The sequence below is a fragment of the Phoca vitulina genome, unplaced genomic scaffold (genome assembly GCF_004348235.1).
Source record: "Phoca vitulina isolate PV1807 unplaced genomic scaffold, GSC_HSeal_1.0 scaffold3, whole genome shotgun sequence".
Taxonomy (NCBI): Eukaryota; Metazoa; Chordata; class Mammalia; order Carnivora; family Phocidae; genus Phoca; species Phoca vitulina.
In genome coordinates, this window is record NW_022589706.1 from 61,679,014 (window position 1) to 61,705,980 (window position 26,967).

Genomic DNA, 26,967 nt, shown 5'->3' on the forward strand with positions numbered 1-26,967 from the left:
GGGAGGGTCAGAGGGAAAAGCAGACTCCCCGCTGAGCAGGGAGCCCGATGCGGGACTCGATCCAGGGACTCCAGGATCATGACCTGAGCCGAAGGCAGTCGCCCAACCAACTGAGCCACCCAGGCGCCCCCAACTGAGCCACCCAGGCGCCCTGTCAGTTTATCTTTCTTACAAGTCAATTTGATTCATCATGTTTTTGAGAAATCATATAACCAGGGTTCAGAGAATACTGTATGGGTTGAGAATCAGTAAGTGTTGAATGGTAGCTTGAGGGTGTGCCCTACAAAATACAAATTATAAATTTGAATGAGTTTGGGCCCTATTTGTATATATATATTTTCCTATTTGTATATTTTTATTTCTTGACTATATTCTGGATGACGTTCTGAATAATTGATACTATTAGGTTTGTAAAATGCATTAACTAATGCTTCTAATAAATATTACTATTAAGACAGAAGGGATAAAAAATAGTATAATACTTGTGTACCCACCACTCAGTTTAAGAAATAAAATACTGTATTATTATTTACCAATACCGTTAAATATTTGAATGCTTGTGATATGCTGCTTTAGGCATTGTGTGTATAGCAGTCAACAAAACAAACAAAAATCCTTGTCTTCCTAGAGTTTATATTTTAGGAATGAATTTGCCATTGCCTAATAATTGTCATTGTTCCTGTTTTTAGCATTTCCCCCATCTTTTTTTTTTTTTTAACATTTTTATTTATTTGAGAGAGAGAGCGTGAGCAAGCGCACGAGTGGGGGGGGAGGGGCAGAAGGAGAGGGAGAAGCAGACTTCCTGCTGAGCAGGGATTCCCAAATTGGGGGCTCCATCCCAGGATCCTGAGATCATGACCTGAGCCTAAGGCAGACAATTAACCAACAGAGCCACCCAGACGCCTCTCTCCCATCCTTTTTAGAGTGCTGATTTGAATCTTATGTGGTCATGAATATTAGGCAGAATAGTTATTAGAAGTGATTGCAAATAAAGAATATATAGGCACTGTCTGATAGCATAAGATGTGTTCTGTCAGTGCATTTGGCTTGGTGGAGTTTGTTTTGTACACACTAAGACATTCAGTCCCTAATACTTGGTTTCACTGCCTCATCAACACTATCCTAGTGTTGGTGACCCTAGTTTCATTAGGCCCACAAGAGGAGGTTCTGGGTCACCTCAAATAACATTCTTGTGTGTCTGTGTAATACACAATTGAAGGAAATATAACTTATTTTTTAAGGCATTTGAAAGAAAGTTGACTTATTTATTTTTAAAGAGAGAAAGGCAAAGCATAAGAGACTTTTTTTTTTAACATTCATTTATTTATTAGAGAGAGAGAGAGCATGTGCACATGCCTGCACCCAAGTGTCGGGAGGGACAGAGGGAGAGAGAGAATTCCAAGTGGACTTCGTGCTGAGCATGGAGCCGTGGCGGGGGGGGGGGGGCTCGATCCCACAACCCCAAGATCACAACCTGCGCTGAAATCAAGTCATATGCCCAACCGACTGAGCCACTCAGGCACCCCAAAAGTTGACTTTTTAGTTTAAATTTAAAACTAAAACTTTTTCAAGAAAAAGTGGCACTTTAGATCCAGTAACTTAGAGTTACAGATTCGTTTTCTTGTGATGGGCTTGAGAACTTTTTTTTTCCTTTTCGAAGTAAGCTCTATGCCCACTGTGGGGCTTGAACTCACAATCCCTTAGATCAAGAGTCTCATACTCTATCAACTAAGCCAGCCAGGTGCTCCTGGGCTTGAAAACGTAAAAAAAAAAAAAAAAAAAAATTGTGGTATAATGTAAAGAAAACTAGAAGTGACACCTTAGAATTACAGATTTAGTGTTTCTTACGATGGACTAGGAACTTAAAACAACAGAAAAATCTGTGGTGTACTATAAAGAAAACCACAAACTAGAGCACTATGAAAGAAACCAGGATAAATAGAAATGAATAAACATCAAAGTTAGCATTAGAGTATGGTGTTCTCCGAACATTATTTTTATTTGGTGTTGTTTTAGGTATCGTCAGATCCTGGAAAAAGCCATTCAGTTATCTGGGGCAGAACAACTAGAAGCTTTGAAAGCTTTTGTGGAAGCAAGTAAGTGGAATGAAGATTCCATGTTTGCCTTGTATTATTGAGTTAGGACTTCAAAGCTTGCTCAAGCTTGTTTTATGTCAAGTTATCAATATAATTTTCATTGAGATTAAATTTAAATATACATTGAAATTCATTTTAGAATTTAAGCTTTACTACTCGATAATTTTTCAGTAAGTTGTCTTCAGAGTTACATTACCAATTAAGGTTTTCTACAGTAATTGATACAGTAACGGATGAAAGACAGTGTAGCATAATGATAAGGAAAATAGTCTAGATTCAGTCTGGTCTGTTGTTTTATTAGTTGTGTGTTCTTGGATAAGTTAATTCCTTTGTGCCTCCATTTCCTTGTCTATACAATGGGGATGTAATAGCTACCCTGTAGAAATGTTGGGAGGTTAAATGAGTTGATACACCAAGTAAAGTGCTTTGAATAGTACCCGGCATATAATAAGCGCTATATAGGTGTTGACCGTTATTAACGTTAAGAACATTCCATTTGAATGGGAACTAGACATTTCCATTCTTCAAGACATTCTCACCTACTCCCTGACTTCAAACATATCCAGTTATTTTGAAAATGACTCAAAATTCAGGCTGGAATTGATACTGAGTTAACAATATTAAGGACACTTGAGAGTGCTTTACAGTGTACAGCGTGCTTTCACACACATTCTCATGAGAAGTGCTAGTTTATGTAGGAATTTCTAACAGTCGTAAGTGCCTAATGACACTTGTAATGAAAGTGTTTTCTCAGCTGTATCAAATGAATTATGATTAATATATCACAAACTGATTACAAGCTTGTTACAGGTTGCCATAAATTACTGCCTCAAAAAATTGGGGCCTGCAATGTGTGTTGAACTGGCCGTCGCTTCAGAAAAACTGTTAGGAATGGTTTTATTGAGAATATTGCATTGTAGTAGCAAAAGAATAGTGATTTTTTTTTTTAAGATTTTATTTATTTATTTGACAGAGAGAGACACAGCGAGAGAGGGAACACAAGCGGGGCGGGTGGGAGAAGGAGAAGCAGGCTTCCCGCGGAGCAGGGAGCCCGATGCGGGGCTCGATCCCAAGACCCTGGGATCATGACCTGAGCCGAAGGCAGACGCTTAACGACTGAGCCACCCAGGCGCCCCAAGAATAGTGATTTTGATCTTTAAACTTTGATCTTTATATAAACTTTGAATCCAGTGAACCAATGAAAAGCAGTCTACTGAAAATCATTTACATCAGCTGAACTGTTTTTGAACAATCATTTATTTTCCCAGTAACTGCTGATTTCAGACTTAATTTATCTGAGCAGTGGTCACAAGCACGATGCATGTTTTAAAATATAATAATAGTGATAATAATAATGAACATTTGTTGAGTGCTTTGTGCCCCATGTTGTTTAAAGTGCTCTATGTATAATGCATTTAAGCTTCTCAGCAGCCTTAGCCACATTGTTCAAAGGAGCAAACAGAAACGTTGGAGGGCATCTGATCGGGAGTGGTGGAAGCAGCGAGGCTTCAGAGCTCTCATCCTTTATCACATACAGTAATAAAAACTCATACATGTTTATGAATTATGTCATTAAATAGGTCTGTACATCTAGTGCTGACTTCAGTTCTTATTTGTTGTTTTTATTGGGAAAATACAAGTGGCGGTAACTGTCACTACTTGCTTTATTTAAATTTCATGAAAATTATCTGTTTCTTCTTTAACTCCTTTTTGTCACCAGGTGGTATATAAGTACATACATAAAAATATAGGTGTTTCTGTGCCTTCCCTTTATAGAACAATAAGGAAGAGAAGGAATAATATAAAATTCTCAAATGTAAAACGAAACTTTTCCCCAGCCATTTCTGTTTCTTAGGAAAATTATGGGATTTTTACTGTTTTAGTGTAGTCATTATGTAATCAAATAATTCAGCATAAGGAAAACTGATTCTGTAATATAAGATGATATGGGTATGGAAGTCCCTGAATAATGCAGTGAAGGTTGTACTAATCTATATTGTTCTTAATGTTAATTTTAGGTAAAAATTGATTGCTTAATGAAAATTTATAAATTACTCATGTTTTCTTATCTCTTATTTTTTTTTGACAAGTGGTGAATGAGAATGTCAGTCTCGTGATCTCTCGACAGTTGCTGACTGATTTCTGTACACATCTCCCTAACCTGCCTGATAGCACAGCCAAAGAAATCTATCATTTCACCTTGGAAAAGATCCAGCCTAGAGTCATTTCATTTGAGGAGCAGGTAAAAATCTAGAGCAGTGATATTTGAACATGAGATAGCAGCAGTTATTTTGAGAGATACTATGACATTTTTAAAGGAGATGATCATCCAGTTTTATTTTTGACAAAACAGTGTGCCAAACAGCATGTTACAATGTAAAACTAAATATTAGGATGTTGTAACTCCAGCTGACATTTGCTTGGATATTACAGTTTGATTTACAAACCAAATATTACTCTTTAGACAATTTTTAAGAATCAGAAAAATTGTTAATAAGGCTAAAATCATAGGAAAATGCTAGCATTATATATACAGTTAACATAAAAGTAAAATTTAATATTTAAATTATTGCCATAATCCACATTGCAGAAATATGTTATTTCAGTTCAATATTTTGATATTCTGTGAATGCAAAATTCATTAAAAAAAAATTGGGGTGGTCTAGTTAAACTAGTACTATTTACTTGTCAGCTTAATATGTTGAGTGAAAGCATTATCACAGTAGATTAATTTAGCCTCCATTTATTTTAGTCACTAATGTCAGTTGAAATAATTTAACATGTCTACCTACTATTCCAGGTTGCTTCAATAAGACAGCATCTTGCATCCATATATGAGAAAGAAGAAGATTGGAGAAATGCAGCCCAAGTGTTGGTGGGAATTCCTTTGGAAACAGGACAAAAGTATAGTAAATAGTGGATATTGGATGGAGATGTATATAGGATATTTATCATTGTTCACTTATGTTTTTTCTCATTCTAATGAAAGAAATATCATAAACAATTTAATAAATACAAAAATTTTGCAGTATGTTAGAAGGGGATAAGTGCTATAGAGAAAAGTAAAGGGAAAGTGGAGAACAGGTTGTATCATTAAATAGGGTGATTGGAGTGGTAGGGTGGTCCAGATACAACTTCTCAGACACTTGAAGAAAGTAAGGGAATGGCTATGAGCTGAGGGAAGACTCTTAGGAGATCCTCTTAGAGAGGATGGCTAATGTAAAGGTGCTAAGACAGGAGCATGCCTGGAGTGTTCTCAGAAGATCAAGGATACCAGTGTGGTTGGAATGGAGTGAGCCAAGGAAAGGTGGGGGGCTGAGATCAGAGAGTACTGAGGACTGGATTATGTAGGTTCTTGTAAGTCATTGTAAGGCCTTTGGCTTTTCTCTAAGTGAAATGAAGGGGAGCCATTGGAGGATTTTGTATGGAAGAGTGACATGATCTGACTTATATTTTAGAAAATCATTCTGCCTACTGGGTTGAGAATAATTGTAGGCAAGTAATGATAGAAGTAAGGATATGAGTTAAGAGGCTTATGTACTACTGCAGAGAAGATGGAGATTGTGAGAAATGTTGGATTCTGGGTATGTTTTTAAGGTAGAGCTAAGGATTTTCTGGTAGCTTAGATATGGAGTATGAGAAAAAGGGCCAAGATAAATCCTGGTTTTGGTCTGAACAACTGGAAAGATGGAGTTGCCATCTACTGAGTAGTAAAGAAGAGGTTTTGAGTGAAGATCAAGAGTTCCATTTTGGACATGTGATAACCAAGTGGAAGTATCTAGTAGGGAGTTGAATATATTAGTCTGTAGTTTAGGAGAGAGATCTGGGCTACATTTGGGAGTCATTGATATATAGATGGAATTTATTTTTTTTTAAGTTTTTTTTTAAGATTTTATTAATTTATTTGTGAGAGAGAGAGAGAGAGAGCACACACAAGCAGGGGGAGCGGCAGGCAGAGGGAGAAGCAGGCTCCCCGCGGAGTAGGGAGCCCTATGCAGTGCTCGATCCCAGGACCCTGGGATCATGACCTGAGCCGAAGGCAGACGCTTAACCAACTGAGCCACTCAGGCATCTCTATATAGATGGAATTTAAAGCCATTATATCAGTGAGATCCCCACGGGAGGAAATATAGAGAAGAGGACTGAGTATGATTCCTGGAGCACTCAGCATTAAGAGGTCAGGGGCAAGAGGAAGTAAGAAGTATTTAGGTAAGAAGAAAACCAGAAGAATGTGGAGTGTGGTGGCCTAAAAGCCAAATGAGGAAAACGTATCAAGGAGCAAGTGATCAGCTCTGGTGTTGCTAGGACAAGTAAGATGAGGAATGACGGTTAGCCATTGGAGTTAGTAATGTGGAGGTCATTGAGACACTTGACAAAAGCTGTTTTGGTGAAATAGTAAGAATGAAAAAGCGTGATTGGAATGGGAAGAGAAGAATTGGAGATGGTATGTATGGGCAACTCTTTGCAGAGGTTTTCACAAAAGGGAGCAGAGAAATGGGGTAGAAGCAGCAGAGATTATTTTTTCTTTTATGATTTTTCGGAAAGCAAAAATTTGATACGGGGGAGTAAGAGAGAGGATTCTGGCAGGAGTAGACAGAGGGGAAGGAAACTAGTGGAGGGATAGGCTTTAGATAGAAGCATAGATAATTCATCTGTGACTGAGTTTCTCAACCCCAGCACTGTTCGCATTTTAGATGGACTAATTCTTTTTTGTTGGGGTTGTCCTGTGTATTGCAAGATGCTTAGCAGCATCCCAGACCTCTGTCATTAGATGCCAGTAGCATCATTGCCCCTATATGTGACAATCAAAATGTCTGTAGACATTGCCACATGTTCCCCGATGGGCAGAATAGCCCCCAGTAATCTACAGTAACAGCCAGCAATACAGAGTATGCGGGTGCTGTATTAGCCATGTGCTGGGGGAGTTTGCGCAAGTACTCTTTGATGGCTTCAGTATTCTTAGTGAGGTCAGAATCGTTCATCAGCTGGAGATGTGGATGGGGGTGGGAGTGTTGAAGTTGAGGGAAGACAAAAATAGGAGAAAAAATTCTTTAGGAGAGTGAGTAAACTAGGAATATACTTGGCAGCAATAAGGGCTCATCTGAAGATTTAGTGATTGAAATGAGATCATTCAGATTGGTTAGGTGTTTTTCTCCATCAGAGTTCAGCTACATGGGTGCAGGAAAGGAGTAGGCAAACTTAGGTTTAATCACAGTTACGATGTTGCCCAACAAGTGTGACAGCAAGAGATGGACAAGGTAGATGAGTGCATATTCAATAATTAACAGTGATTGACCATAGGGGTTAAACTAGGTAAGGGGTGAAGTGAGGCCTTTAAGGGGAAAAAGACAGTAACAATGTAATGAGTTCAGTGGTGTAGAGGTCACAGTGGGTTCAATGGGTTGTTGGGTTTGGGATGCTAGACTAAGTGAGAGGGAGAAACAATTAGAAAGAATTAAGGTGATAATTTATAACTTTTATTCAATTAATCTTACCTTTTGATAAGTATTTTTAAAAACGTCTCTAGTTCTTTATGAAGCATTCCTCCCAAGTACATTGTACAAGGAGGGCAGATATGAGATTATTGGTTATGTTTTTTAAATACGCTTCCCCTTTCAATTGACAAGTATAAAAATACCAACTGTGAATGACTTAAAAAAATTTCAGCTGCTTTTCTACTCTTTTACCAGGTAAATGAGGAATTCTTTTTTTGTCTTCATTAATATTTGTGATGAATGATAAGGCAGACACTAGTTCAGGCATCTTGCTTTTTGTGCATTGCTTATTATGAAATTATTAGACAGTTCTGCTCCTTGAAAAAGCAGCCAGTTTATGAGAAAGGCTTCATTATGTGGATGTTGAATTTTGCTTTCCAAGCGTTCCTGTTCATTTGTTTTTTTTTTTTTCTTTGATAGTTTGAAAAGTCTGGGCTTTCTTATTTGCTTTGGTCTCATTCTGTGTGGAGTATTTTCTTCGTAGTACCGGGCAATTGATTTACTTTCACTGGCAGTTGAAATAAATATAAAATTAGATATTGTTCTTTGTAGTGACAGTAATTATCATTTTGAATGTCCTGTAGCATTATCTGTATCTGTGAGGATATCAGAGAACTGAAAATTTAGCAGTTTTCTAAACAAATTAACCTAAAAGTGATTAAAAGTAGAATCTGGATAAACGATTGAGAATTTGTTTCTTTAAACAAGGATTCATTCTGATAATTACAGTAATTTTAAATTTAGTAGATGGCATAAAATTGGAAAATTCAAAAAAGTATAGTGCTATTTATAGCAGTTAATGTAAATTTGAGTTGTGAATGGAAATAGTAGAGTACAAAATGCTAGTAATATATGACTTGTGGAAAAAATTCAAATTAGTATGAAAAAATTCAAATTAGTATAAAAAAATTTAAAAAGTAAAGAATTTCAGAACTTGGGCCATGTAAACTGTAAACTCTGTTCTTGCCACATGGTGGCATCACTTTTGCTGGTAATAAAAAAGATTAATTTTTCTGTAAGGATTAATCTTGAATTTTCTGAGTTTTGAATTATGTGAGGTGTTCAGTTGTACATTTCTTGCATAAAATGTGGTCACTGAGATGAAGAAAATGAAAACCATCTGTACTCTCAACACCTAGAGATAATTGCTATTACTATCTTCATATGTATGTATAGAAATACATCTTAATAGTGTCTTACATGCTGTTTTATCCTGTTTTTTTACTTAGTAAAAATACATGACTATTATATAGTAATGATTATAAAAACTGTATATTATTCTACCATCTTTTATGTACCACAATTTAGTTTATTATAAGTATCATAATAGGTGATTCCCAGTTTTTTCCTGTTAAGATGTTTATGAGTAACTTTACAAATGAATATTCCTTGTATGTATGTGTGCACATCCCTGATTATTTTCTTGGGATTTATTTTCTAGAAGTAAAATGTAGTAGTTAAGGAATATATGTATTTTAAAGGATTCAAAGGGTCATTGGAAAATATATTGCCAAATTGTTTTCCATGATGGTTTACTCATATTATAGCCCCAACAGCAGTATATGATACACCTCTCAACTGGGCATTTTTTCTTTTAAGTTCTTTGACTTGTGAGATTATCCGAGGATTGAAAGAAGCTAAAATACAATGGAACAATCATGATAAAAATAATAAAAATTCAATATAATTTATTTGGAAATATTTTTTACATTTTCTCCAATGCAGTAAAAATTTGATTCTCTTATATTAACAAAATATATAATGAAAAAAATGTATTTTCTCCAACTCCTAAAAATTTTCTTGATAATATACTTAGTCATTCTGTGTTTATCTGTTACATCCTAGGCAGTACAATGTAGATTATAAGCTGGAAACTTACCTGAAGATTGCTAGGCTGTATCTGGAAGATGATGACCCAGTCCAGGCAGAGGCTTACATAAATCGAGCATCATTGCTTCAGAATGAATCCACCAATGAACAGTTACAGATACATTATAAGGTAACAGATGAGTTGATTTGGGATTAATTTTGTATTGAAGAATCCTACTACACTAAGATTCTCCAGAACATCTGATAAATGATGTTATATATTAGAAATTATCTTTTATTTTTTGCTTTGATTTTTAATTTTTTCCCCTAATTGAAAAATTTCCCCCTATAGGTATGCTATGCACGTGTTCTTGATTATAGAAGAAAATTCATTGAAGCTGCACAAAGGTACAATGAGCTCTCTTACAAGACAATAGTGCACGAAAGTGAAAGACTAGAGGCCTTAAAACATGCTTTGCACTGTACCATCTTGGCATCAGCAGGTAAACATGTAATTTGTGCTTTCATGAACAGTTATGTTTGCTTAATAATTTCAGGTTCATTACTGCTAGAGGATTTAGCAAGGAACTATTTTATTTTTATTTATTTATTTTTTATTTTTAAGATTTTATTTATTTGACAGAGAGATAGAGAGCACAAGTAGGCAGAGCGGCAGGCAGAGGGAGAGGGAGAAGCAGGCTCTCCGCGGAGCAGGGAGCCTGATGGGGGGCTCAATCGCAGGACCCTGAGATCATGTCCTGAGCCGAAGGCAGACGCTTAACCAACTGAGCCACGCAGGCGCCCCGCAAGGAACTATTTTTAAATATGCATGTATCAGTCTGTTACCCACATGTGTTAGGAGTAATTAAGAGAGATAATATGAAGTTTAGTTTGCCTAATATATCTCTTAAAAATGAATAACGAAATTAAGTGAGAATTATATAGAAGGAAATAAAAATTAAAATCTAGAGATTAATAATAATGTAGTGCTTTGGGGATTTTCTTTAACCTTCGAGCCTTAGTTTTAGATCTCACATTTATCTTTTTTTTTGATAAATAAGAAAAATAAACTATTCTTCTTTTTTACTAAATTATAGTATGTAAATCACTCAACTTATAAAGCAGAAAAGGCATTGAGAAAAAATGCTGATAATTCTAAACCATGGCTTTTCTAAATCGTTTTTAGAATGTTTATTGATCTGTATTTAGTTGAGAGCCTAATGACATGTTCACACTACACATTTCATTCTTTATGAAGCAGTGATCTTTTTTAAAGGTTTTTTATTTATTTATTTGACAGAGAGAGACACAGCGAGAGAGGGAACACAGCAGGGAGAGTGGGGGGAGGGAGAAACAAGCTCTCCGCGGTGTAGGGAGCCTGATGCGGGGCTCAATCCCAGGACCGTGGGATCATGACCTGAGCCGAAGGCAGACGCCCAATGACTGAGCCACCCAGGCGCCCCTGAAGCAGTGCTCTTACTTATTTTATTTTTGTTACTGAAAAGGCAATACATAAAATGGTACTGCTTCCACTTCTAAAGAACTTTTACTGGTTACTTGGAATTCCTTCAGTGTAAAAGTTCTGTGTGTGTTCTCTTTTTTTATCAACGGTATCATGATACACATACTTTTGTAACCTGCTTTTTTCCTACCTGTATATTGGCAATCTTTATATGTCAGTACATACCACTCATTCTTTTTGGATGAGCAATTGAGTATTCACTAATTCAGTGTGGGCAGCAACTTTGTAGAACATAACTGCTACAAATCAGGACAATTGACTATATCTTAGTAGGCAAAAATTGAGTCATTAACATAGTTTCTTATTGGAGAAATAGATTGTGAGAATATTTGATGCTCATTTGTTTCCCTTAGGACAGCAGCGTTCTCGGATGCTAGCTACTCTTTTTAAGGATGAAAGGTGCCAGCAACTTGCTGCTTATGGGATCCTAGAGAAAATGTACTTAGACAGGATCATCAGAGGAAATCAACTTCAAGAATTTGCTGCCATGTTGATGCCTCACCAAAAAGCAACTACAGCTGATGGTAATGATCATGTCTTAAAAATTTGTGGGAGTGAATATTTAGGTACACACTAGTGGAAAGTGTGTTAAATTTGAAGCATCTTGGTATCTTCCTATAATATTTTTATATAACACTTGACCAAAAAGGAATATTATATTGACTGAAAATGAGTATTATATACAGATAGGGTTTGAATTATAAAAATAGCCCTATTGGAAAGTGTATTGTAGAATAATGCATTTTTGGGAATTGTAAGGGCAGAATTACAGCCTATGTTAATAGTGCCTGGTTTTTATTTTTTAATTTTTATTTATTATTTATTTATTTTTAAAGATTTTATTTATTTATTTGACAGAGAGACAGCGAGAGAGGAAACACAAGCAGGGGGAGTGGGAGAGAGAGAAGTCGGCTTCCTGCTGAGCAGGGAGCCCAATGCAGGGCTCGATCCCAGGACCCTGGGATCATGACCTGAGCCTAAGGCAGATGCTTAACAACTGAGCCACCCAGGCGCCCCTAGTGCCTGGTTTTTAAAAAACTCAAACCCTTTGATAAGTACCTTAATTAATTTTAAGCATCAGTTTTTAACAGTATAATTATCCAGTCCTATTTTAGATAGAGTAAAATTTGGCACAGTAGCTTGCTTAAGGTTATTCAGGGTGAAAGTATTGCCAGTAAGAATAGAACTTGGTGTCATGTTTCCTAGTTAAGGGATGTATTTGTTTTGTCAGGCTACCTTTTCCAGAAAAGTTTTTAATAGTTGCTTGTTTATAACATCAGTCACTTTATATATGTTTGTCTACAGAGGTTTTAAAGTACTTAAAACAATAACATATGTGATAATAAAAATATAAACAGCATCAGAAACATGAAAAAAGTCAAGATAAACAGATTTGTTGGACTCACTTCCTTGGATTCAATGAGTATATATCAAAGAGAATTTAGCTATAAAGAGTCATTTATGCAGGGATTTGCTGAAAGGTATACACTTCACCCAGTCCTACTGCCCTGGGTTAAACCGGATCACTGAAGGGATTATAGTGATCTCCTATTGAATTTTTCATTTAATTTATATTTTAAGAAGCAAACTAGTTGATTCTCACCTTTCTGTCCAAAGGAGGTATTTTTTTCTATAGGATATTCGTTACGCAATCCTCAGGGAAAATTCCTTCACAGTCTTGCAGTTGTGATTCTCCTGAACAGTTGTTTTTTTATCTTATTAAACACACTTTGAGTTGATGAACTGATTGGCTTTTCTTATCTTGACTGCTAGAGAGCTTATTAAATTTGTGGCCCACCTATAAATAGTGTGTATGTATGTGTTTTGATATTTGCTACTTTTAAATTCTTTTCCATGTATTCTGAGCAGCTTTAACCATTTTTTTTTTTTTAAAGATTTTATTTATTTATTCATGAGAGAGAGAGAGAGGCAGAGGGAGAAGCAGGCTCCCAAGGAGCAGGGAGCCCGATGCGGGACATGATCCCAGGATTCTGGGATCATGATCCGAGCCGAAGGCAGACGCTTAGCCATCTGAGCCACCCAGGCGCCCCTGAGCAGCTTTAAATTCTTTTTGCAAGGAGATACCTGACAAGTTAAAAGATAGTTAAAAAGAAAAAGTTTCCAGGATTGATATAGTCAAGCTTCAGATTTGACTTTGAGCTTTCTGGCTGTGAAAAAAAATGTGAAAAGATGCTTTTCTAAAAAGGATACTTACTAGGACCTCTGAGGATGCAGATGATTCTCAAATTTCTCACATGGGACTATATAGAGAGGACAGATGTTTTGTCTTTTTCCATTTTAGGCCTTACTGTTTTTCCTTATTTATCTCTTTTGGACATTTTTGTTTACTGGCATTACAACCCTACATTAGCAATCTTGAGATGTAATTTTTTTTTAATTACAATTCATTGTTTTTTAGTATATTCCCAAACGTGTATAATACTACTACTAATCTGCTTTCTGCTCAGTAGATTTGTCTGTGGTGGGCATTTCATGTAAGTGGAATCACACAATATATAGCCTTTTCACTTGGCAAAGTGTTTATCCATGTTGTAGCATTTATCAGTACTTTATTCCTTTTTATTGCCAAGTAATATTCTATATATGAATGTACCACATTTTATTTCCTCATCAGTTGATGGACATTTAGGTTATTTTCACTTCTGGGCTATTAATGCTTCTATAAATATTCATGTAAATTTTTTAAAATTTTAATTCAGTTAATTAACATATAATGTATTATTGGTTTCAGAAGTACAGGTCTGTGATTCATCAGTTTTAACCCCGTGCTCATTAAATCACAGGCCCTCCTAATATCCATCACCTAGTTACCCCATCCCCCATCCCCCATCCCCCTCCCCTCCAGCAACCCTCAGTTTGTTTCCTATGATTAAGAGTCTCTTATGGTTTGTCTCCCTCTCTGGTTTCGTCTTGTTTTATTTTTTCCTCTCTTCTGTGATCCTCTGCTTTGTTTCTTAAATTTCACGTATCAGTGAGATCATGTGATAATTGTCTTTCTCTGATTGACTTGTTTCACTTAGCATAATACCCGCTAGTTTCATCCACATTGTTGCAAATGGCAAGATTTCAGGGGTTTTTTTTTTTGATGACTGTGTAATATTCCATTGTATATATGCCACATCTTTTTTTTTTTTTTATTAAAAGACTATTTATCTATTTGACAGAGAGAGAGACAGTGAGAGAGGGAACACAAGCAGGGGGAGTGGGAGAGGGAGAAGCAGGCTTCCTGCTGAGCAGGGAGCCCGATGTGGGGCTCGATCCCAGGACCCTGAGATCATGACCTGAGCCGAAGGCAGATGCTTAATGACTGAGCCACCCAGGCGCCCCTATGCCACATCTTCTTTATGCATTCATCTGTCAATGGACATCTGGCTCTTTCCATAGTTTTGCTATTGTGGACATTGCTGCTATAAACATTGGGATGCAGATGCCCCTTCGGATCACTACATTTGTATCTTTGAGGTAAATACCCAGTAGTGCAATTGCTGGGTCGTGGGGTAGCTCTGTTTTCAACTTTTTGAGGAACCTCCATACTGTGGAGAGTGGCTGCACCAGCTTGCATTTCCATCAGCAGTATAGGAGGGTTCCCCTTTCTCCTCATCCTCGCCAACATCTGTCATTTAATTTTAGCCATTCTGACCAGTGTGAGGTGATACCTCATTCTGGTTTTGATTTGTATTTCCCTGATGCAGAGTGATGTGGAGCATTTTTTCATGTGTCTGTTGGCCATTTGGATGTCTTCTTTGGAAAAATGTCTGTTCATGTCTTCTGCCCATTTCTTGATTGGATTATTTGTTCTTTGGGTGTTGAGTTTGATAAGTTCTCTATAGATTTTGGATACTAGCCCTTTATCTGATATGTCATTTGCAAATATCTTCTCCCATTCTGTTGGTTGTCCTTTGCTTTTCTCGACTGTTTCTTTTGCTGTGCAAAAAGCTTTTTATCTTGATGAAGTCCCAGTAGTTCATTTTTGTCCTTGCTTCCCTTGCCTTTGGTGATGTTCCTAGGAAGAGGTTTCTGCGGCTGAGGTCAAAGAGGTTGCTGCCTGTGTTCTCCTCAAGGATTTTGATGGACTCCTGTCTCACATTTAGGTCTTTCATCCATTTTGAGTCTATTTTTGTGTGTGGTATAAGGAAATGGTCCAATTTCACTCTTCTGCATGTGGCTGTCCAATTTTGCCAATACCATTTGTTGAAGAGACTGTCTTTTTTCCACTGGACATTCTTTACTGCTTTGTCAAAGATTAGCTGACCATAGAGTTGAGGGTCCTTTTCTGGGTTCTCTATTCTGTTCTATTAATCTGTGTGTCTGTTTTTATGGCAATACCATACTGTCTTGATGATTACAGCTTTGTAATACAGCTTCAAGTCCAGAATTGTGATGCCACCCATTTTGGCTTTCTTTTTCAATGTTTCTTTGGCTTTGGAGCAGACTTCTAATAGTTCTGATTTTGTGCTCCGCGGCTCTATCACTTGCCGGTAGTGGCTGATGGAGGCCCCCTCCCCCTGCGATCTGTCTTCCCGAATATCACCTCGGATTCACTTCTCCGCACGTCCTGCCTTGCAGAAAGTGGTCGCTTTTCTATTCGTAGAGTTGCAGCTAGTCTTTTCTTAGATCTCTGGTTAAGTTCACAGTTTGATAGCTATGTAGCTGAATTCCTGGGACGAGATGAAATTACGGTCTCCTACTCCTCTGCCATCTTCCATGTAAAAATTTTTATATGAACACAGGTTTTTAATCCTTCTGGGTATTTACCTAGGAGTGGAACGACTGGGACATATGATAACTCTGTGTTTGGTCTTTTGGAAAGTTGCCAGACTGTTTTCAAAAGCAGCTGCTCCTTTTTACACTCCTGCCAGCTGTGTGTGCAGGTTCTAATTTCTCCATATTTGCTGTCACGTTTATGATCTGTCTTTCTGATTTAGACATCCTAGTGTGTATGAAGTGGTATCTCATCATTTTGATTTGCATTTCCCTGAACAGCTTTTCATGTACTTACTGGCTATTTGTATATATTTAGAGAAAAGTCTGTTCAGATCCTTTTTGATTTTTAAATTGGGTTATTTGTCCTTTTACTACTGAATTGTAGGAATTCTTTATATATTCTAAACCTGATCATTATCAGATGATTTGCAAATATTTTCTCCCATTTTGTGTGTTGTTTCTTCACTTTTTTGATGGTATCCTTTGAAACATTTAAGTTTTTAATTTTGATTAAGTCCAGTGTTTCTCCTTTTTGTTGCCTCTACTTTCAGTGTCATATCTAAGAAACCATTGCCAAATCCAGGGTCATGAAGATTTGCTCTGTTTTCTTCTGTAGGTTTTATAATTGTAGCTCTTACATGTAGACATTTGATTCATTTTGAGTTCATTTTTTTGTATATGGTGTAAGATAAAGGTCCGCTTCTATTCTTTGCATGCAGATATCCAATTGTCCTATCACCATTTGTTGAAGAGACTGTAAGTTCCCCATTGAATTATTTGGTACCGTTGTTGATAAGCAGTTGACCATAAATGTGAGAGTTTATTTCTGGAGTCTCAGTTCTATTCCATTATTTCATATTCCTGTTCTTATGCCAGCACCACACTGTCTTGGTTGCTCTATCTTTATAGCAAGTTTTGAAATTGGGACGTGTGAGTCCTCCAATTTTTTTTTTCCCCCTCAAGATTGTTTTGGCTCCTCTGAGTCCCAGTAGAATGAATTTTAAAATCAGTTTGTCAGTTTCTGCCAAGAATCCAGCTGGAGGGGCGCCTGGGTGGCTCCGTTGGTTGGGCATCTGCCTTTGGCTCGTATCATGGTCTCAGGGTCCTGGGATTGAGCCCTGTGTCAGGCTCCCTGCTCAGCCAGGAGTCTGCTTCTCCCTCTGCCTCTCCCCCTGGCTTGTGCTCTCTCTCTCTCTCAAATAAATAAAATCTTTAAAAAAAAAAAAAAAGAATCCAGCTGGAATTCTGATAGGGATTACCCTTAGTCCATAGATCAACTTGGGGACTGTTGCCATCTTAGCAATATTAAGTCTTCCTATTTTCCCATTTATTTAGGTTTTTATATTTGAAAGTTGCTAAGAGAGTAGATCTTAAAAGTTCTCACCACAAGAAAAAAAACTTTTAACCATGTGAGGTGATGGATATTAGTTAGACTTATTGTGGTAATCATTTTACAATGTATACGTATATCAAATCATTATGTGGTACATCTTTTTTTTTTTTTTTAAAGATTTTATTTATTTATTTGAGAGAGAGAGAATGAGAGAGAGAGAGCATGAAAGGGAGGAGGGTCAGAGGGAGAAGCAGACTCCCTGCCGAGCAGGGAGCCCGATGCGGGACTCGATCCCGGGACTCCAGGATCATGACCTGAGCCGAAGGCAGTCGCTTAACCAACTGAGCCACCCAGGCGCCCCTATGTGGTACATCTTAAACTAATACAATATTATATGTGATGTCTGATAAAGGGTTAATCAAAATATATAAAGAACTTCTAAAATTCAGCACCCAAAAAACAAACAGTTCAGTTAAAAAATGGGCAGAAGACATGAATAGACATTTTTCCAAAGAAGACATACAGATGGCTGACAGACACATGAAAAGATGCTCAACATCACTCGTCATCAGGGAAATACAGATCAGAACTACAAGGAGATATCACCTCACACCTGTCAGAATGGCTAAAATTAACAACACAGGAAACAATAGGTGTTGGTGAGGATGCAGAGAAAGGGGAACCCTCTTACACTGTTGGTGGGAATGCAAGCTGGTGCAGCCACTCTGGAAAACAGTATGGAGGTTCCTCAAAAAGTTAAAAATAGAACTAACCTACGATACAGCATTTGCCCTTCTAGGTATTTACCCAAAGGATACAAAAATACTGATTCAAAGACCCAAAGGATACAAAAATACTGATTCAAAGAGATATGTGTACCTTGATGGTTGTAGCAGCATTGTCAACAATAGCCAAATCATGGAAAAGCCCCAATGTCCATCGACTGATGAATGGATAAAGAAGAGGTGTGTGTGTACACACACACACACATACATACACACCGGAATATTATTCAGCCTTATAAAAAAGAATGAAATCTTGCCATTTGCAATGACATGGATGGAGCTAGAGTGTATTATGCTAAGTGAAATAAGTCAGAGAAAGACAAATACTATATGATTTCACTCATATGTGAAATTTAAGAAACAAAACAGATGAAAATAGGCAGAAAAGGAGGCGAACCAGAAAACAGACTGTTAACTATAGAGAACAAACAAGGTTACTAGAGGGGAGGGGGCAGGGGGATTGGTTAAATGGGTGATGGGTATTAAGGAAGGCACTTGTGATGAGCACTGGGTGTTGGATATAAGTGGATATAAGTGATGAATCACTAGATTCTATACCTAAACTAAGGTAACACTGTATGTTAACTAACTGGAATTTCAGTGAAAGCTTGAAAAAAATCATTGAAATTAAAAACAACAACAATACTATGTCAATTTTATCTCCATGAAACTGGAAATTAAAAAAAAAGAAAGAAAGAAAGAATTGGGTGAGCCTAGCAGTCAGACACCTTCAGAATGGGGCCTTATGTCCAGCACTTCGTCAGGCCTTATGTTATTTCACTTAAGGGAGGATGCATACCTGATCTCTCGTGGTTAGCTGGCCCTACCTTCTAGACATTTCTCATCTTTGCCTCACAGTAAGGTGCTTATGGAATGCCCAAAAAAGGAGAGAGGTATTTCTACTGAGCTGTATACGTATTGACTTTGTCAAGCTGGCAGAACAGGTTGCATGATGGTTTTGCTGCTTCTTGCTAATCAAAGTTTGTGCTAATAGCAAGAAGAGTAAAGTTAATGAATCTGATAGCTACCCTAAGGAAGTAGAACCCCAAACCTAACGGGTTAAATCCATTCAGCCTGTTAGTAGCTACTTGCCAATCACTTATTTTCTAAATATGTTATTTGTATTTAGTTGTATATTATTCATACTCTACCAAATAAGGCATTTTCCTTACTTTTACAATTTGGTAAAAGGAATAAAGAAAATGATTATGGGTTGTTACATGTGTAGAAATTTTTAGAAAAAAAAAGGATGAGTCTTTTAAAAGTGTAAAACAAGGGGCGCCTCGGTGGCACAGTTGGTTGAGCGTCTGACTCTTGGTTTTGGATCAGTTCGTGATCAATCAGGGTTATGAGATTGAGCCCCATGTGGGGCTCCGCTCAGCATGGAGTCAGCCTGAGATTCTCTCTCGTTCTCCCTGTGCCCCTCCCTCCCACTCACTCTCTCTCTCAAATAAATAAATAAATCTTTTTTAGAAAAACGTGTAAAACAAGTTTCAAGCTTATAACTGTCTTATTTATATTTATTTAAGGTTCTAGCATCTTGGACAGAGCTGTTATTGAACATAATTTGTTGTCTGCAAGCAAATTATATAACAATATTACCTTTGAAGAACTTGGAGCTCTTTTAGAGATCCCTGCAGCTAAGGTATTTTCTTGTTTCCAATATATAAAAAAGAAGTTAAGAGACTATTGATGTAGTGAGAAAATATGTAATTGATAGATATTGGCAACTGCAATAAAAATACACATAAAAAGCCTCAGGAAAATGGAAATAAATTATTTGAATGTTAAAGTAGTACTGTGATGGAATTGTCTTAGATCTTTGCTTTTCTTAAACTATATTTTATGATAGAGTGAGGTGTTCCAGGTTATGATACCTGTTTTGTGAGAATCTTTGCTTAGTGTCTGTTTAAATCCACTTCATAGTGTTTTCTGATTTCTGATGAACTTGAGATTTTGATACATGCCTTACTTCTTTTTCTGTTCTCATTGACTCAAAGGTTAAACATTTCATCTGTTTGAAAGAATAACTGTGATAATTCTCTAGGCTATTCCGTGGTAACTTTTATGCTTGATTTATCTTAATTTGACTGAGTTAGTATGAAATTAATTTCATTTTTAGTCATGATAAGGGTTTGGTTGGCTCTGTACAAATACCAACAAAGTACCAGTAGTCTTTAGAGGGTATTTCAGCTATCATTTAAAAAACATTCTCTTAATTTTAGATAAGAGTAAAAATAAGCAATCAACTTACTTTTACCTAACTTGCATACCTTAAAGTCATGTAGTAATGGATCACATCCCCTTTTATCTGTTGGTGAAATTTTAATTTAGAATTTCCTAACATAGTTCCTTTACTTGTACACATTCAATACACAGTACAGGAAATGGAACAATTTGGGAACCAAAGCTTAAGTTCCCATTAAAAGATACTTTCTTCTTAGACTGAGAGTTAGGGAAGTGAATATATACTTAATAATATAATACAGTCTGTTTAGGATTTATTGTGAAGATGGTCAGAATTACTAAAATGACCAAGTCATAAGCCAGTTTGCTTACACATAGTAAACATGAAACATGTCTTTAGGAGCTAGGTAGAGGACCTTCTGGTTCCCTTTAATGTCTTTATTTTTTTTTAAAGATTTTATTTATTTATCTTAGAGAGTAATAGAGGGAGAGCACTGAGGGAGAGTGAGAGGGAGAAGCTGGCTCCCTGCTGAGCAGGGAGCCCGATGTGGGACTTGATCCCAGGACCCCAAGATCATGACCTGAGCCGAAGGTAGACGCTTAACCGACTGAGCCACCCAGGCGCCCCTCTCTTTAATTGTCTTTAGAATCCTTTTAATTTTTATTTATCTATTTATTTAATTTTTTAAAAAAGATTTTATTTTTTTTAAGTAATCTCTACAACCAGCGTGGGGCTCGAACTCACAACACCAAGATCAAGAGTCCCAGGCTTTACCAGCTGAGGCAGCCAGGCGCCCCTTTTTAATTCCCTTTTAAATTTGAACATCATTCCTCCTTCAAAATACTACTTTCTTCAAAAATATTATTTTCTGAAAGAATTTTTTAGGTGATAAACACTGTAAATTTAAATGAAATAAAAAGAAAAACTAGTTTGTTTAGGTTTTTTTGAAGTGTGGATCTCAGTGAGAAGAAAAATTGTTAGTTTGATTTTAAGCAGAGGAAGAAATTGGTAAGAGTGCTAGGTTCTTGTCCAAAATCGCACAAGTAAAACAGATCCCAGGGTATATTAAAATAATCAATTATGCCCAGAAGAACTGGGGGTTAAAATAGGCAGATTTACAAGAGTAATCTTGTGGTGAATGGCAGATGAACATATACAGAAAGTGTGTGGGTAGCTAAACCAAGAGATTTCAGTTCTCTTATATGTGAGTAACTGTTAGATATGATAAAGTCTGTGAGAGTTTATTGTTTCTTTGGATTTTTTTTTTTTTTACAGGCAGAAAAAATAGCATCACAAATGATAACAGAAGGACGTATGAATGGATTTATTGATCAGATTGATGGAATAGTTCATTTTGAAAGTAAGAAGTTTTGCTTATTTCTATCATAATGAAATGGCAGGAAACTCTTGTATATTTATGATTAGGACATGTTGAACAATTTCCTTTGACCCAGTATATTACTACTGGAATGAACTTATTTCCCAAAGAAATAATTTAAAATAATTTTTATGAACTACATTCATGGATCTACTTAATGCAGCATTTTTTATGCTGTGGAAAAATTTGAAACTGGAATCGTTATGCCAGTTCATTCACTGACTCATCAAGCACCACATACAATGTATCAGGCATGTAGCGATTCCAGTGGATTTCTTCTTCAGCAGCACATTAAACTCATGGAGGCAGACAGATAAGTCTATCTCTTGACTCTTGTCAAGCCTATTCCTCCTCAGCCCCTATTCCTACCTCATTTCCACCCTGGGCCTTGCTGTACCTGGAACCATGCTACTTGTAAGATTGGAATTTGAAATACTCTCACCATAACCTTTACCCTGTCTTTCTAGCAGTTTGTGTCAGTTAAGTTCCACTTCAGCTCCTCCCTGACTACTTTCGAGCCTCCGGTCCATTAACGTTAACTTTTTTCCAGTCAGCCCAGTCCTTTTTTGTCTTCAGTCTTCCTATCCAGGTTGGCATCCATGATTCATTTGTATCTTTTTTTTTTTTTAAGATTTTATTAATTTTTATTTTATTATTTTTTTTAATATATTTTATTTATTTATTTGAGAGAGACAGAGATAGAGAGAGCTCGAGCAGGAAGGAGGGGGAGAAGCAGACACCCCTCAGGGCAGGGAGCCCGATATGGGGCTCGATTCCAGGACCCTGGGATCATGACCTGAGCCGAAGGCAGAGGCTTAACCATCTGAGCCACCCAGGCGCCCCTAATTTTTATTTTAGAGAGAGAGAGAGTGTGTGAGCAGGGAAGGAGCAAAGGGAGAGAGAGAGAATCTCCAGCAGACTCCACGCTGAGCGCAGAGCCCAACGCAGGGCTCAGTCGCAGGACCCTGAGATCATGACCTGAGCTGAAACCAAGAGTTGGTCACTCAACCGGCTGAGCCACCCAGGCGCCCTGATCATTATTTTCATTACTGTTTCCTAGGTGCCCTAGATGCCTTGCCTGTTAACTTTTTGTTCTGGCTGTCCAGGAAAGCTTCACCTGGAATGAACCCATTCTCCATCTTTTTCATTCCTTTACTCGGGTAGCTAACTAATGTTGGAGAAGAGTCAGAACACCAGACAGATTGATAACCACCACAAATTCAAGGTCATGGGTTCTCAACAGTACCTGGGATTCTTTTTTTTTTTTTTTAAGATTTTTATTTATTTATTTGACAGAGAGAGAGACAGCAATAGAGGGAACACAAGCAGGGGGAGTGGGAGAGGGAGAAGCAGGCTTCCTGCTGAGCAGGGAGCCCAATGTGGAGCTTGATTCCAGGACCCTGGGATCATGACCTGAGCCGAAGGCAGATTAATGACGAGCCACCCAGGTGCCCCAGTACCTGGGATTCTTGACACATTTCTCTAATCCACCCTTTTTTTCTACTCTGCAGTGGGTATTTCAGATTTCATTTTTCTTAAATCTCAGACTTTTCTCCTCCTTCACTCTCAGCAGCAAACCTTGTTTCCTGTTTCACAGAAAAAAAATCTATCAGTATGAAATTAAATTAACTTCTTGATCAGATTTATAAAACTTCTGAATTTTAAATATCATGTGATTATCTTTTTCTTCCTTTGTGTTATACTGGAGGTGGTTTCTGTCTCCCTTTCCAGTTCTCCTTGTGCTTTGGATCCTTTCTCTGACTGGTGTCCCTCCCTCTCAACAATTTTTTAGGAACTTGAAATTAGCAGTTATTTTGTCTGTTTTCATTCTTTCTTGCTCTGTTGGCTTCTTTCCATCAATATTTAAACATACTTGGGTCTCTCCCATTTTAACAAAGATCTTTTTATCTTTCAGGCCTCATTTTGACTTTTCAGCATATTGAGTAGCATTGATCCTTTACGACTTTTTGAACTATCCCCGCCACCCACACCGTCTTGATTCCTTCATCTCTTTCACCCCATTCTCCTGCTTTCCCTCCTCCTTTTCCAGCGATTCTTCCAGTCATCTTTGTAGATTCTGTAGTGCCTTTAAATATAAATATTGCTTAGGGCTAACTCCAGGCCTTTTCCTCCTCACTCTACTGTTCCCCTTGGTAATTCCATCTGTTCCCATTGATTCAGTTGCCATCTCTATGCGGACAATGCTTATATTTGCCTTTCTAGTGTATAATTCTCTTCTGAGTCCTAGACCCAGTGGTGTTAAGTGACTATTAGGTATTTTCCACCTGTTTGTTTGTTGAGCATCTCAGAATGAACATATCCCAAACTGAATTCATTATCTCCCCTCCCTGTCTCCCTTCCACAACCCACCAACCAGCCAGCCAGCCAAAAGCTGCATTGTTCACTTTCTCCAGCATTCCTTATCCTTGACCCCACTTCTTTGCTGCCCAGAATCCTTTCAGTTTTATCTCCTAGGTGCATCTGGAACCCATATACTTGTCTTCATTTATTACTGTCACCAGCCTATTCTGAAACCTCCTCCACCTTCTGGGCTTTTCCCCCTCATGTCCGCAATTGCTCCTTTCTGGCCCAATTGCCATAGTACAGCCAGAATGATTGTGATCTTTTCATAAGGCAAGCAAACAAAACAAATAAAAACCAAATTATTAAATCATGTCAGTTGTGTTTCTGAAGTAAGGCAATGCATACCATAAACACATTTTAAAATTCTTATGCAGCCAAATATGTCAGTTTTTAATTTTATGGCTTTTTAGTTTCCTGTATTGATTTAAAAGATCTCATTCAGGGCGCCTGGGTGGCTCAGTCATTAAGCGTCTGCCTTCGGCTCAGGTCATGATCCCAGGGTTCTGGGATCGAGCCCCGCATCGGGCTCCCTGCTCCACAGGAAGCCTGCTTGTGTTCCCTCTCTCGCTGTGTCTCTCTCTGTCAAATAAATAAATAAAATCTGTAAAAAAAAAAAAAAAAAGGTCTCATTCACTTTGTGGTAAAACTAATATTTTTCTAAAATTTCTTCTAATATTTTTATTTATGTTTAGAAATATAATCTGTCTATAGTTCATTTTTGTGTATAATTTTAAGGTATGGTCTAGTTTATCTTTTTTTTAAGATGGATTGCTAATTTGCAAGTACTATTTATTAAGTAAAACATACTTTCTGATCTTTGACAAATATTAGGTTCCACATACATGTTTGGATCTCTTTCTGTAATCTGTTTAGTTCCACTGATCTGTAACAATATGATAATAAACAAATTTATAGTAAATTTTGCTGTTGGAAGAGCATCTCCTACCCCTCCACTGCTATGTTTTTACTGAGTTGAAATTCACATAACATGAACCATTTTATTTTTTATTTTTTTATTTTTTATTTTTTTTTAAAGATTTTATTTATTTATTTGAGACAGAGAGAATATGAGAGAGAGAGAGAGAGAGAGCACATGAGAGGGGGGAGGGTCAGAGGGAGAAGCAGGCTCCCTGCTCGGCAGGGAGCCCGTTATGGGACTCGATCCAGGGACTCCAGGATCATGACCTGAGCCGAAGGCAGTCGCTTAACCAACTGAGCCACCCAGGCGCCCAACATGAACCATTTTAAAGTGAGCAATTCAGTGGCCTGTAGTAGGTTCACAGTGTTGTGCAACCACTAACTCTACCTCGTTCCAAAACATGTTCATCTTCCCAAAAGGAAATCTTGTGCCTATTAAGCAATTGCTCCTCATCCCTCCTTCTCCCAGCCCCTGCCAGCCGCTGTCTGAATTTTTTTAGGACTTACCTATTCTGGATGCTTCATGGAAATGCAGTCGTGCACTATGTGACCTTTGACTTCTCTCACTTAACATAGTGCTTTCCGGTTCCATTCATGTCATGGCATGGAAGTGGTACATTATTCTGCGGTAGAGATAATACTACAGTGTTGCCACTGTTCTTAATTTTCAAAATCACGTTGGCTGTTCTCAAACATCAGTTCTTCCATATTAACTTTAAATATTGTCCTGTTTAGAAAGCAACACAGGAAGGGGGGATTATCTTTGTAATTTTTAAAAAATTTATATATTAACAGGGAAGGACTTTTTTTTTATGATATCGCATCTTTCCATCTGGGACTCATTTGTGTCTACTCAGATTATTTTATGTCCTTTCTTAAAATTGTTTTATTTTAGTTTTTCTTTTCTGTGCCCATTTCTGTAAATTTGGGTACTGTTTCGAATGGGATATTCCCTCAGGTTTATCATTTCTAATTGCATATTGCTGGTGCAGAACAAATCCTGGTGTTTTCATGTTGAGTTTTGTTTTTTTGTTTAAACATTAAAATATTTATCTCTCAGAGTCCAGTAGAGACAGCCTTGACTATATAAAGAGATTTGCTTTCTCCAGTAGGTGGCAGTGTCTTATGAATCAAGAAACTAGTGATGAGATCGGTTCAGTGACGCTTTTATTGTGGTGGCTTTTGTGATTGAGGTGCTTTGGTTGGTTTTATTTTGTTTTCATGAATAATAACATGGATCTGTGTGGATATGTTTTTTGGCTTTGTGCCTTGTGCCAGTGATTTGGGTACTTTCCTTAATTAGCTTAATTTTATTAGCCAAGATTTTTGGAATAGATTTTTGAAAATTAATACTACTGTGTTTATCTTTTAACTCACACTTGCTATGAATATATGGAGTAATGTTCAGCTGTGTACATTGTTCTTTTGTGTAGCACGGGAAGCCCTGCCGACGTGGGACAAACAGATCCAGTCCCTTTGTTTCCAAGTGAATAACCTGTTGGAGAAGATTAGTCAGACAGCGCCAGAATGGACAGCACAAGCCATGGAGGCGCAAATGGCTCAGTGAATGCTTGCAGGGCTCTGTGCACACGACAGCTTTTACAATGTTGTACAGATTAATTTCACGGTCTCTCCAAAGCATTTGCATCTGACCTTACGTATTTCAATCCCTTTTATGCTGGATTCCATTTAAAGAAGACATTGTTAGAACAGAAAGTGCAAGCATTTAAAAATATGTAGTTCCTATATATTCAGGGTCTCTGTGTCTCAAGCTAACTCAAATGTTCTGAAAGCTTTTTCTTTAAACGGAGTAAGTGAAATAGCCGTGGCTAAAAGGTTTGGGATTTGTGATAACTTTGTAGTCATGTAAAACGTTAAAGTGCTTCGTGCCTCTCCAAACGTGGTAATTCTAATAAATGGAGAAGTGAGCCAAATAAAAGTAGTACTTTGTTTTTAATTAGCGAACAGTGTTTTGTTCATTTTTCCTTTCATTTCACTAGACATTGATTTATACCACGTGCTAGAACCGCAAAGCTGTGCCATGACGCCGGTTCTCCAGCCAGTTGGTCACAGAGCCAGTAGCCAGCAGGGGAATACTTGTAGTTGCGCCAAGCACTGGAGCGCACAGGAAGGAGCTTTTCATTTCTTAGAGACAGGTCTGGGAAGGCTCCTCGGAGAGGGTTATTTCAGGCCAGCTTGATAGAGAAAATCAGGAAAGGACTAAAAACAAGTTTGTAGGAAACTTCCAGTTTCAGCTCCAACATGTGAAGGGCCTGGAAGTCATTACTCCATCCTCACAATAAGAAAAAGGCTGGGGGCGCCTGGGTGGCTCAGTTGGTTAAGCTACTGCCTTC

General features: G+C 37.5%; 1 protein-coding gene across 5 annotated transcripts in view; it reads left to right on the forward strand.

Moving 5' to 3' along the window:
* Positions 1-26,547, forward strand: part of COPS4 (COP9 signalosome subunit 4) — a 40,012-nt gene extending 13,465 nt beyond the window's left edge. For 3 of the 5 annotated variants that reach the window (XM_032400684.1, XM_032400686.1, XM_032400685.1), the window contains 9 exons: positions 2,017-2,096; positions 4,187-4,338; positions 4,897-5,000; positions 9,437-9,590; positions 9,753-9,903; positions 11,276-11,446; positions 19,295-19,410; positions 21,229-21,313; positions 26,047-26,547. In XM_032400684.1, coding sequence (XP_032256575.1) covers positions 2,017-2,096; positions 4,187-4,338; positions 4,897-5,000; positions 9,437-9,590; positions 9,753-9,903; positions 11,276-11,446; positions 19,295-19,410; positions 21,229-21,313; positions 26,047-26,180 — 1,147 coding nt within the window. In that variant the 3' untranslated portion in view covers positions 26,181-26,547. The remainder of the gene's footprint in view (positions 1-2,016; positions 2,097-4,186; positions 4,339-4,896; positions 5,001-9,436; positions 9,591-9,752; positions 9,904-11,275; positions 11,447-19,294; positions 19,411-21,228; positions 21,314-26,046) is intronic. The other 2 variants (XM_032400688.1, XM_032400687.1) reach the window with 2 other exon arrangements.
* Positions 26,548-26,967: the final 420 nt, after the last annotated feature.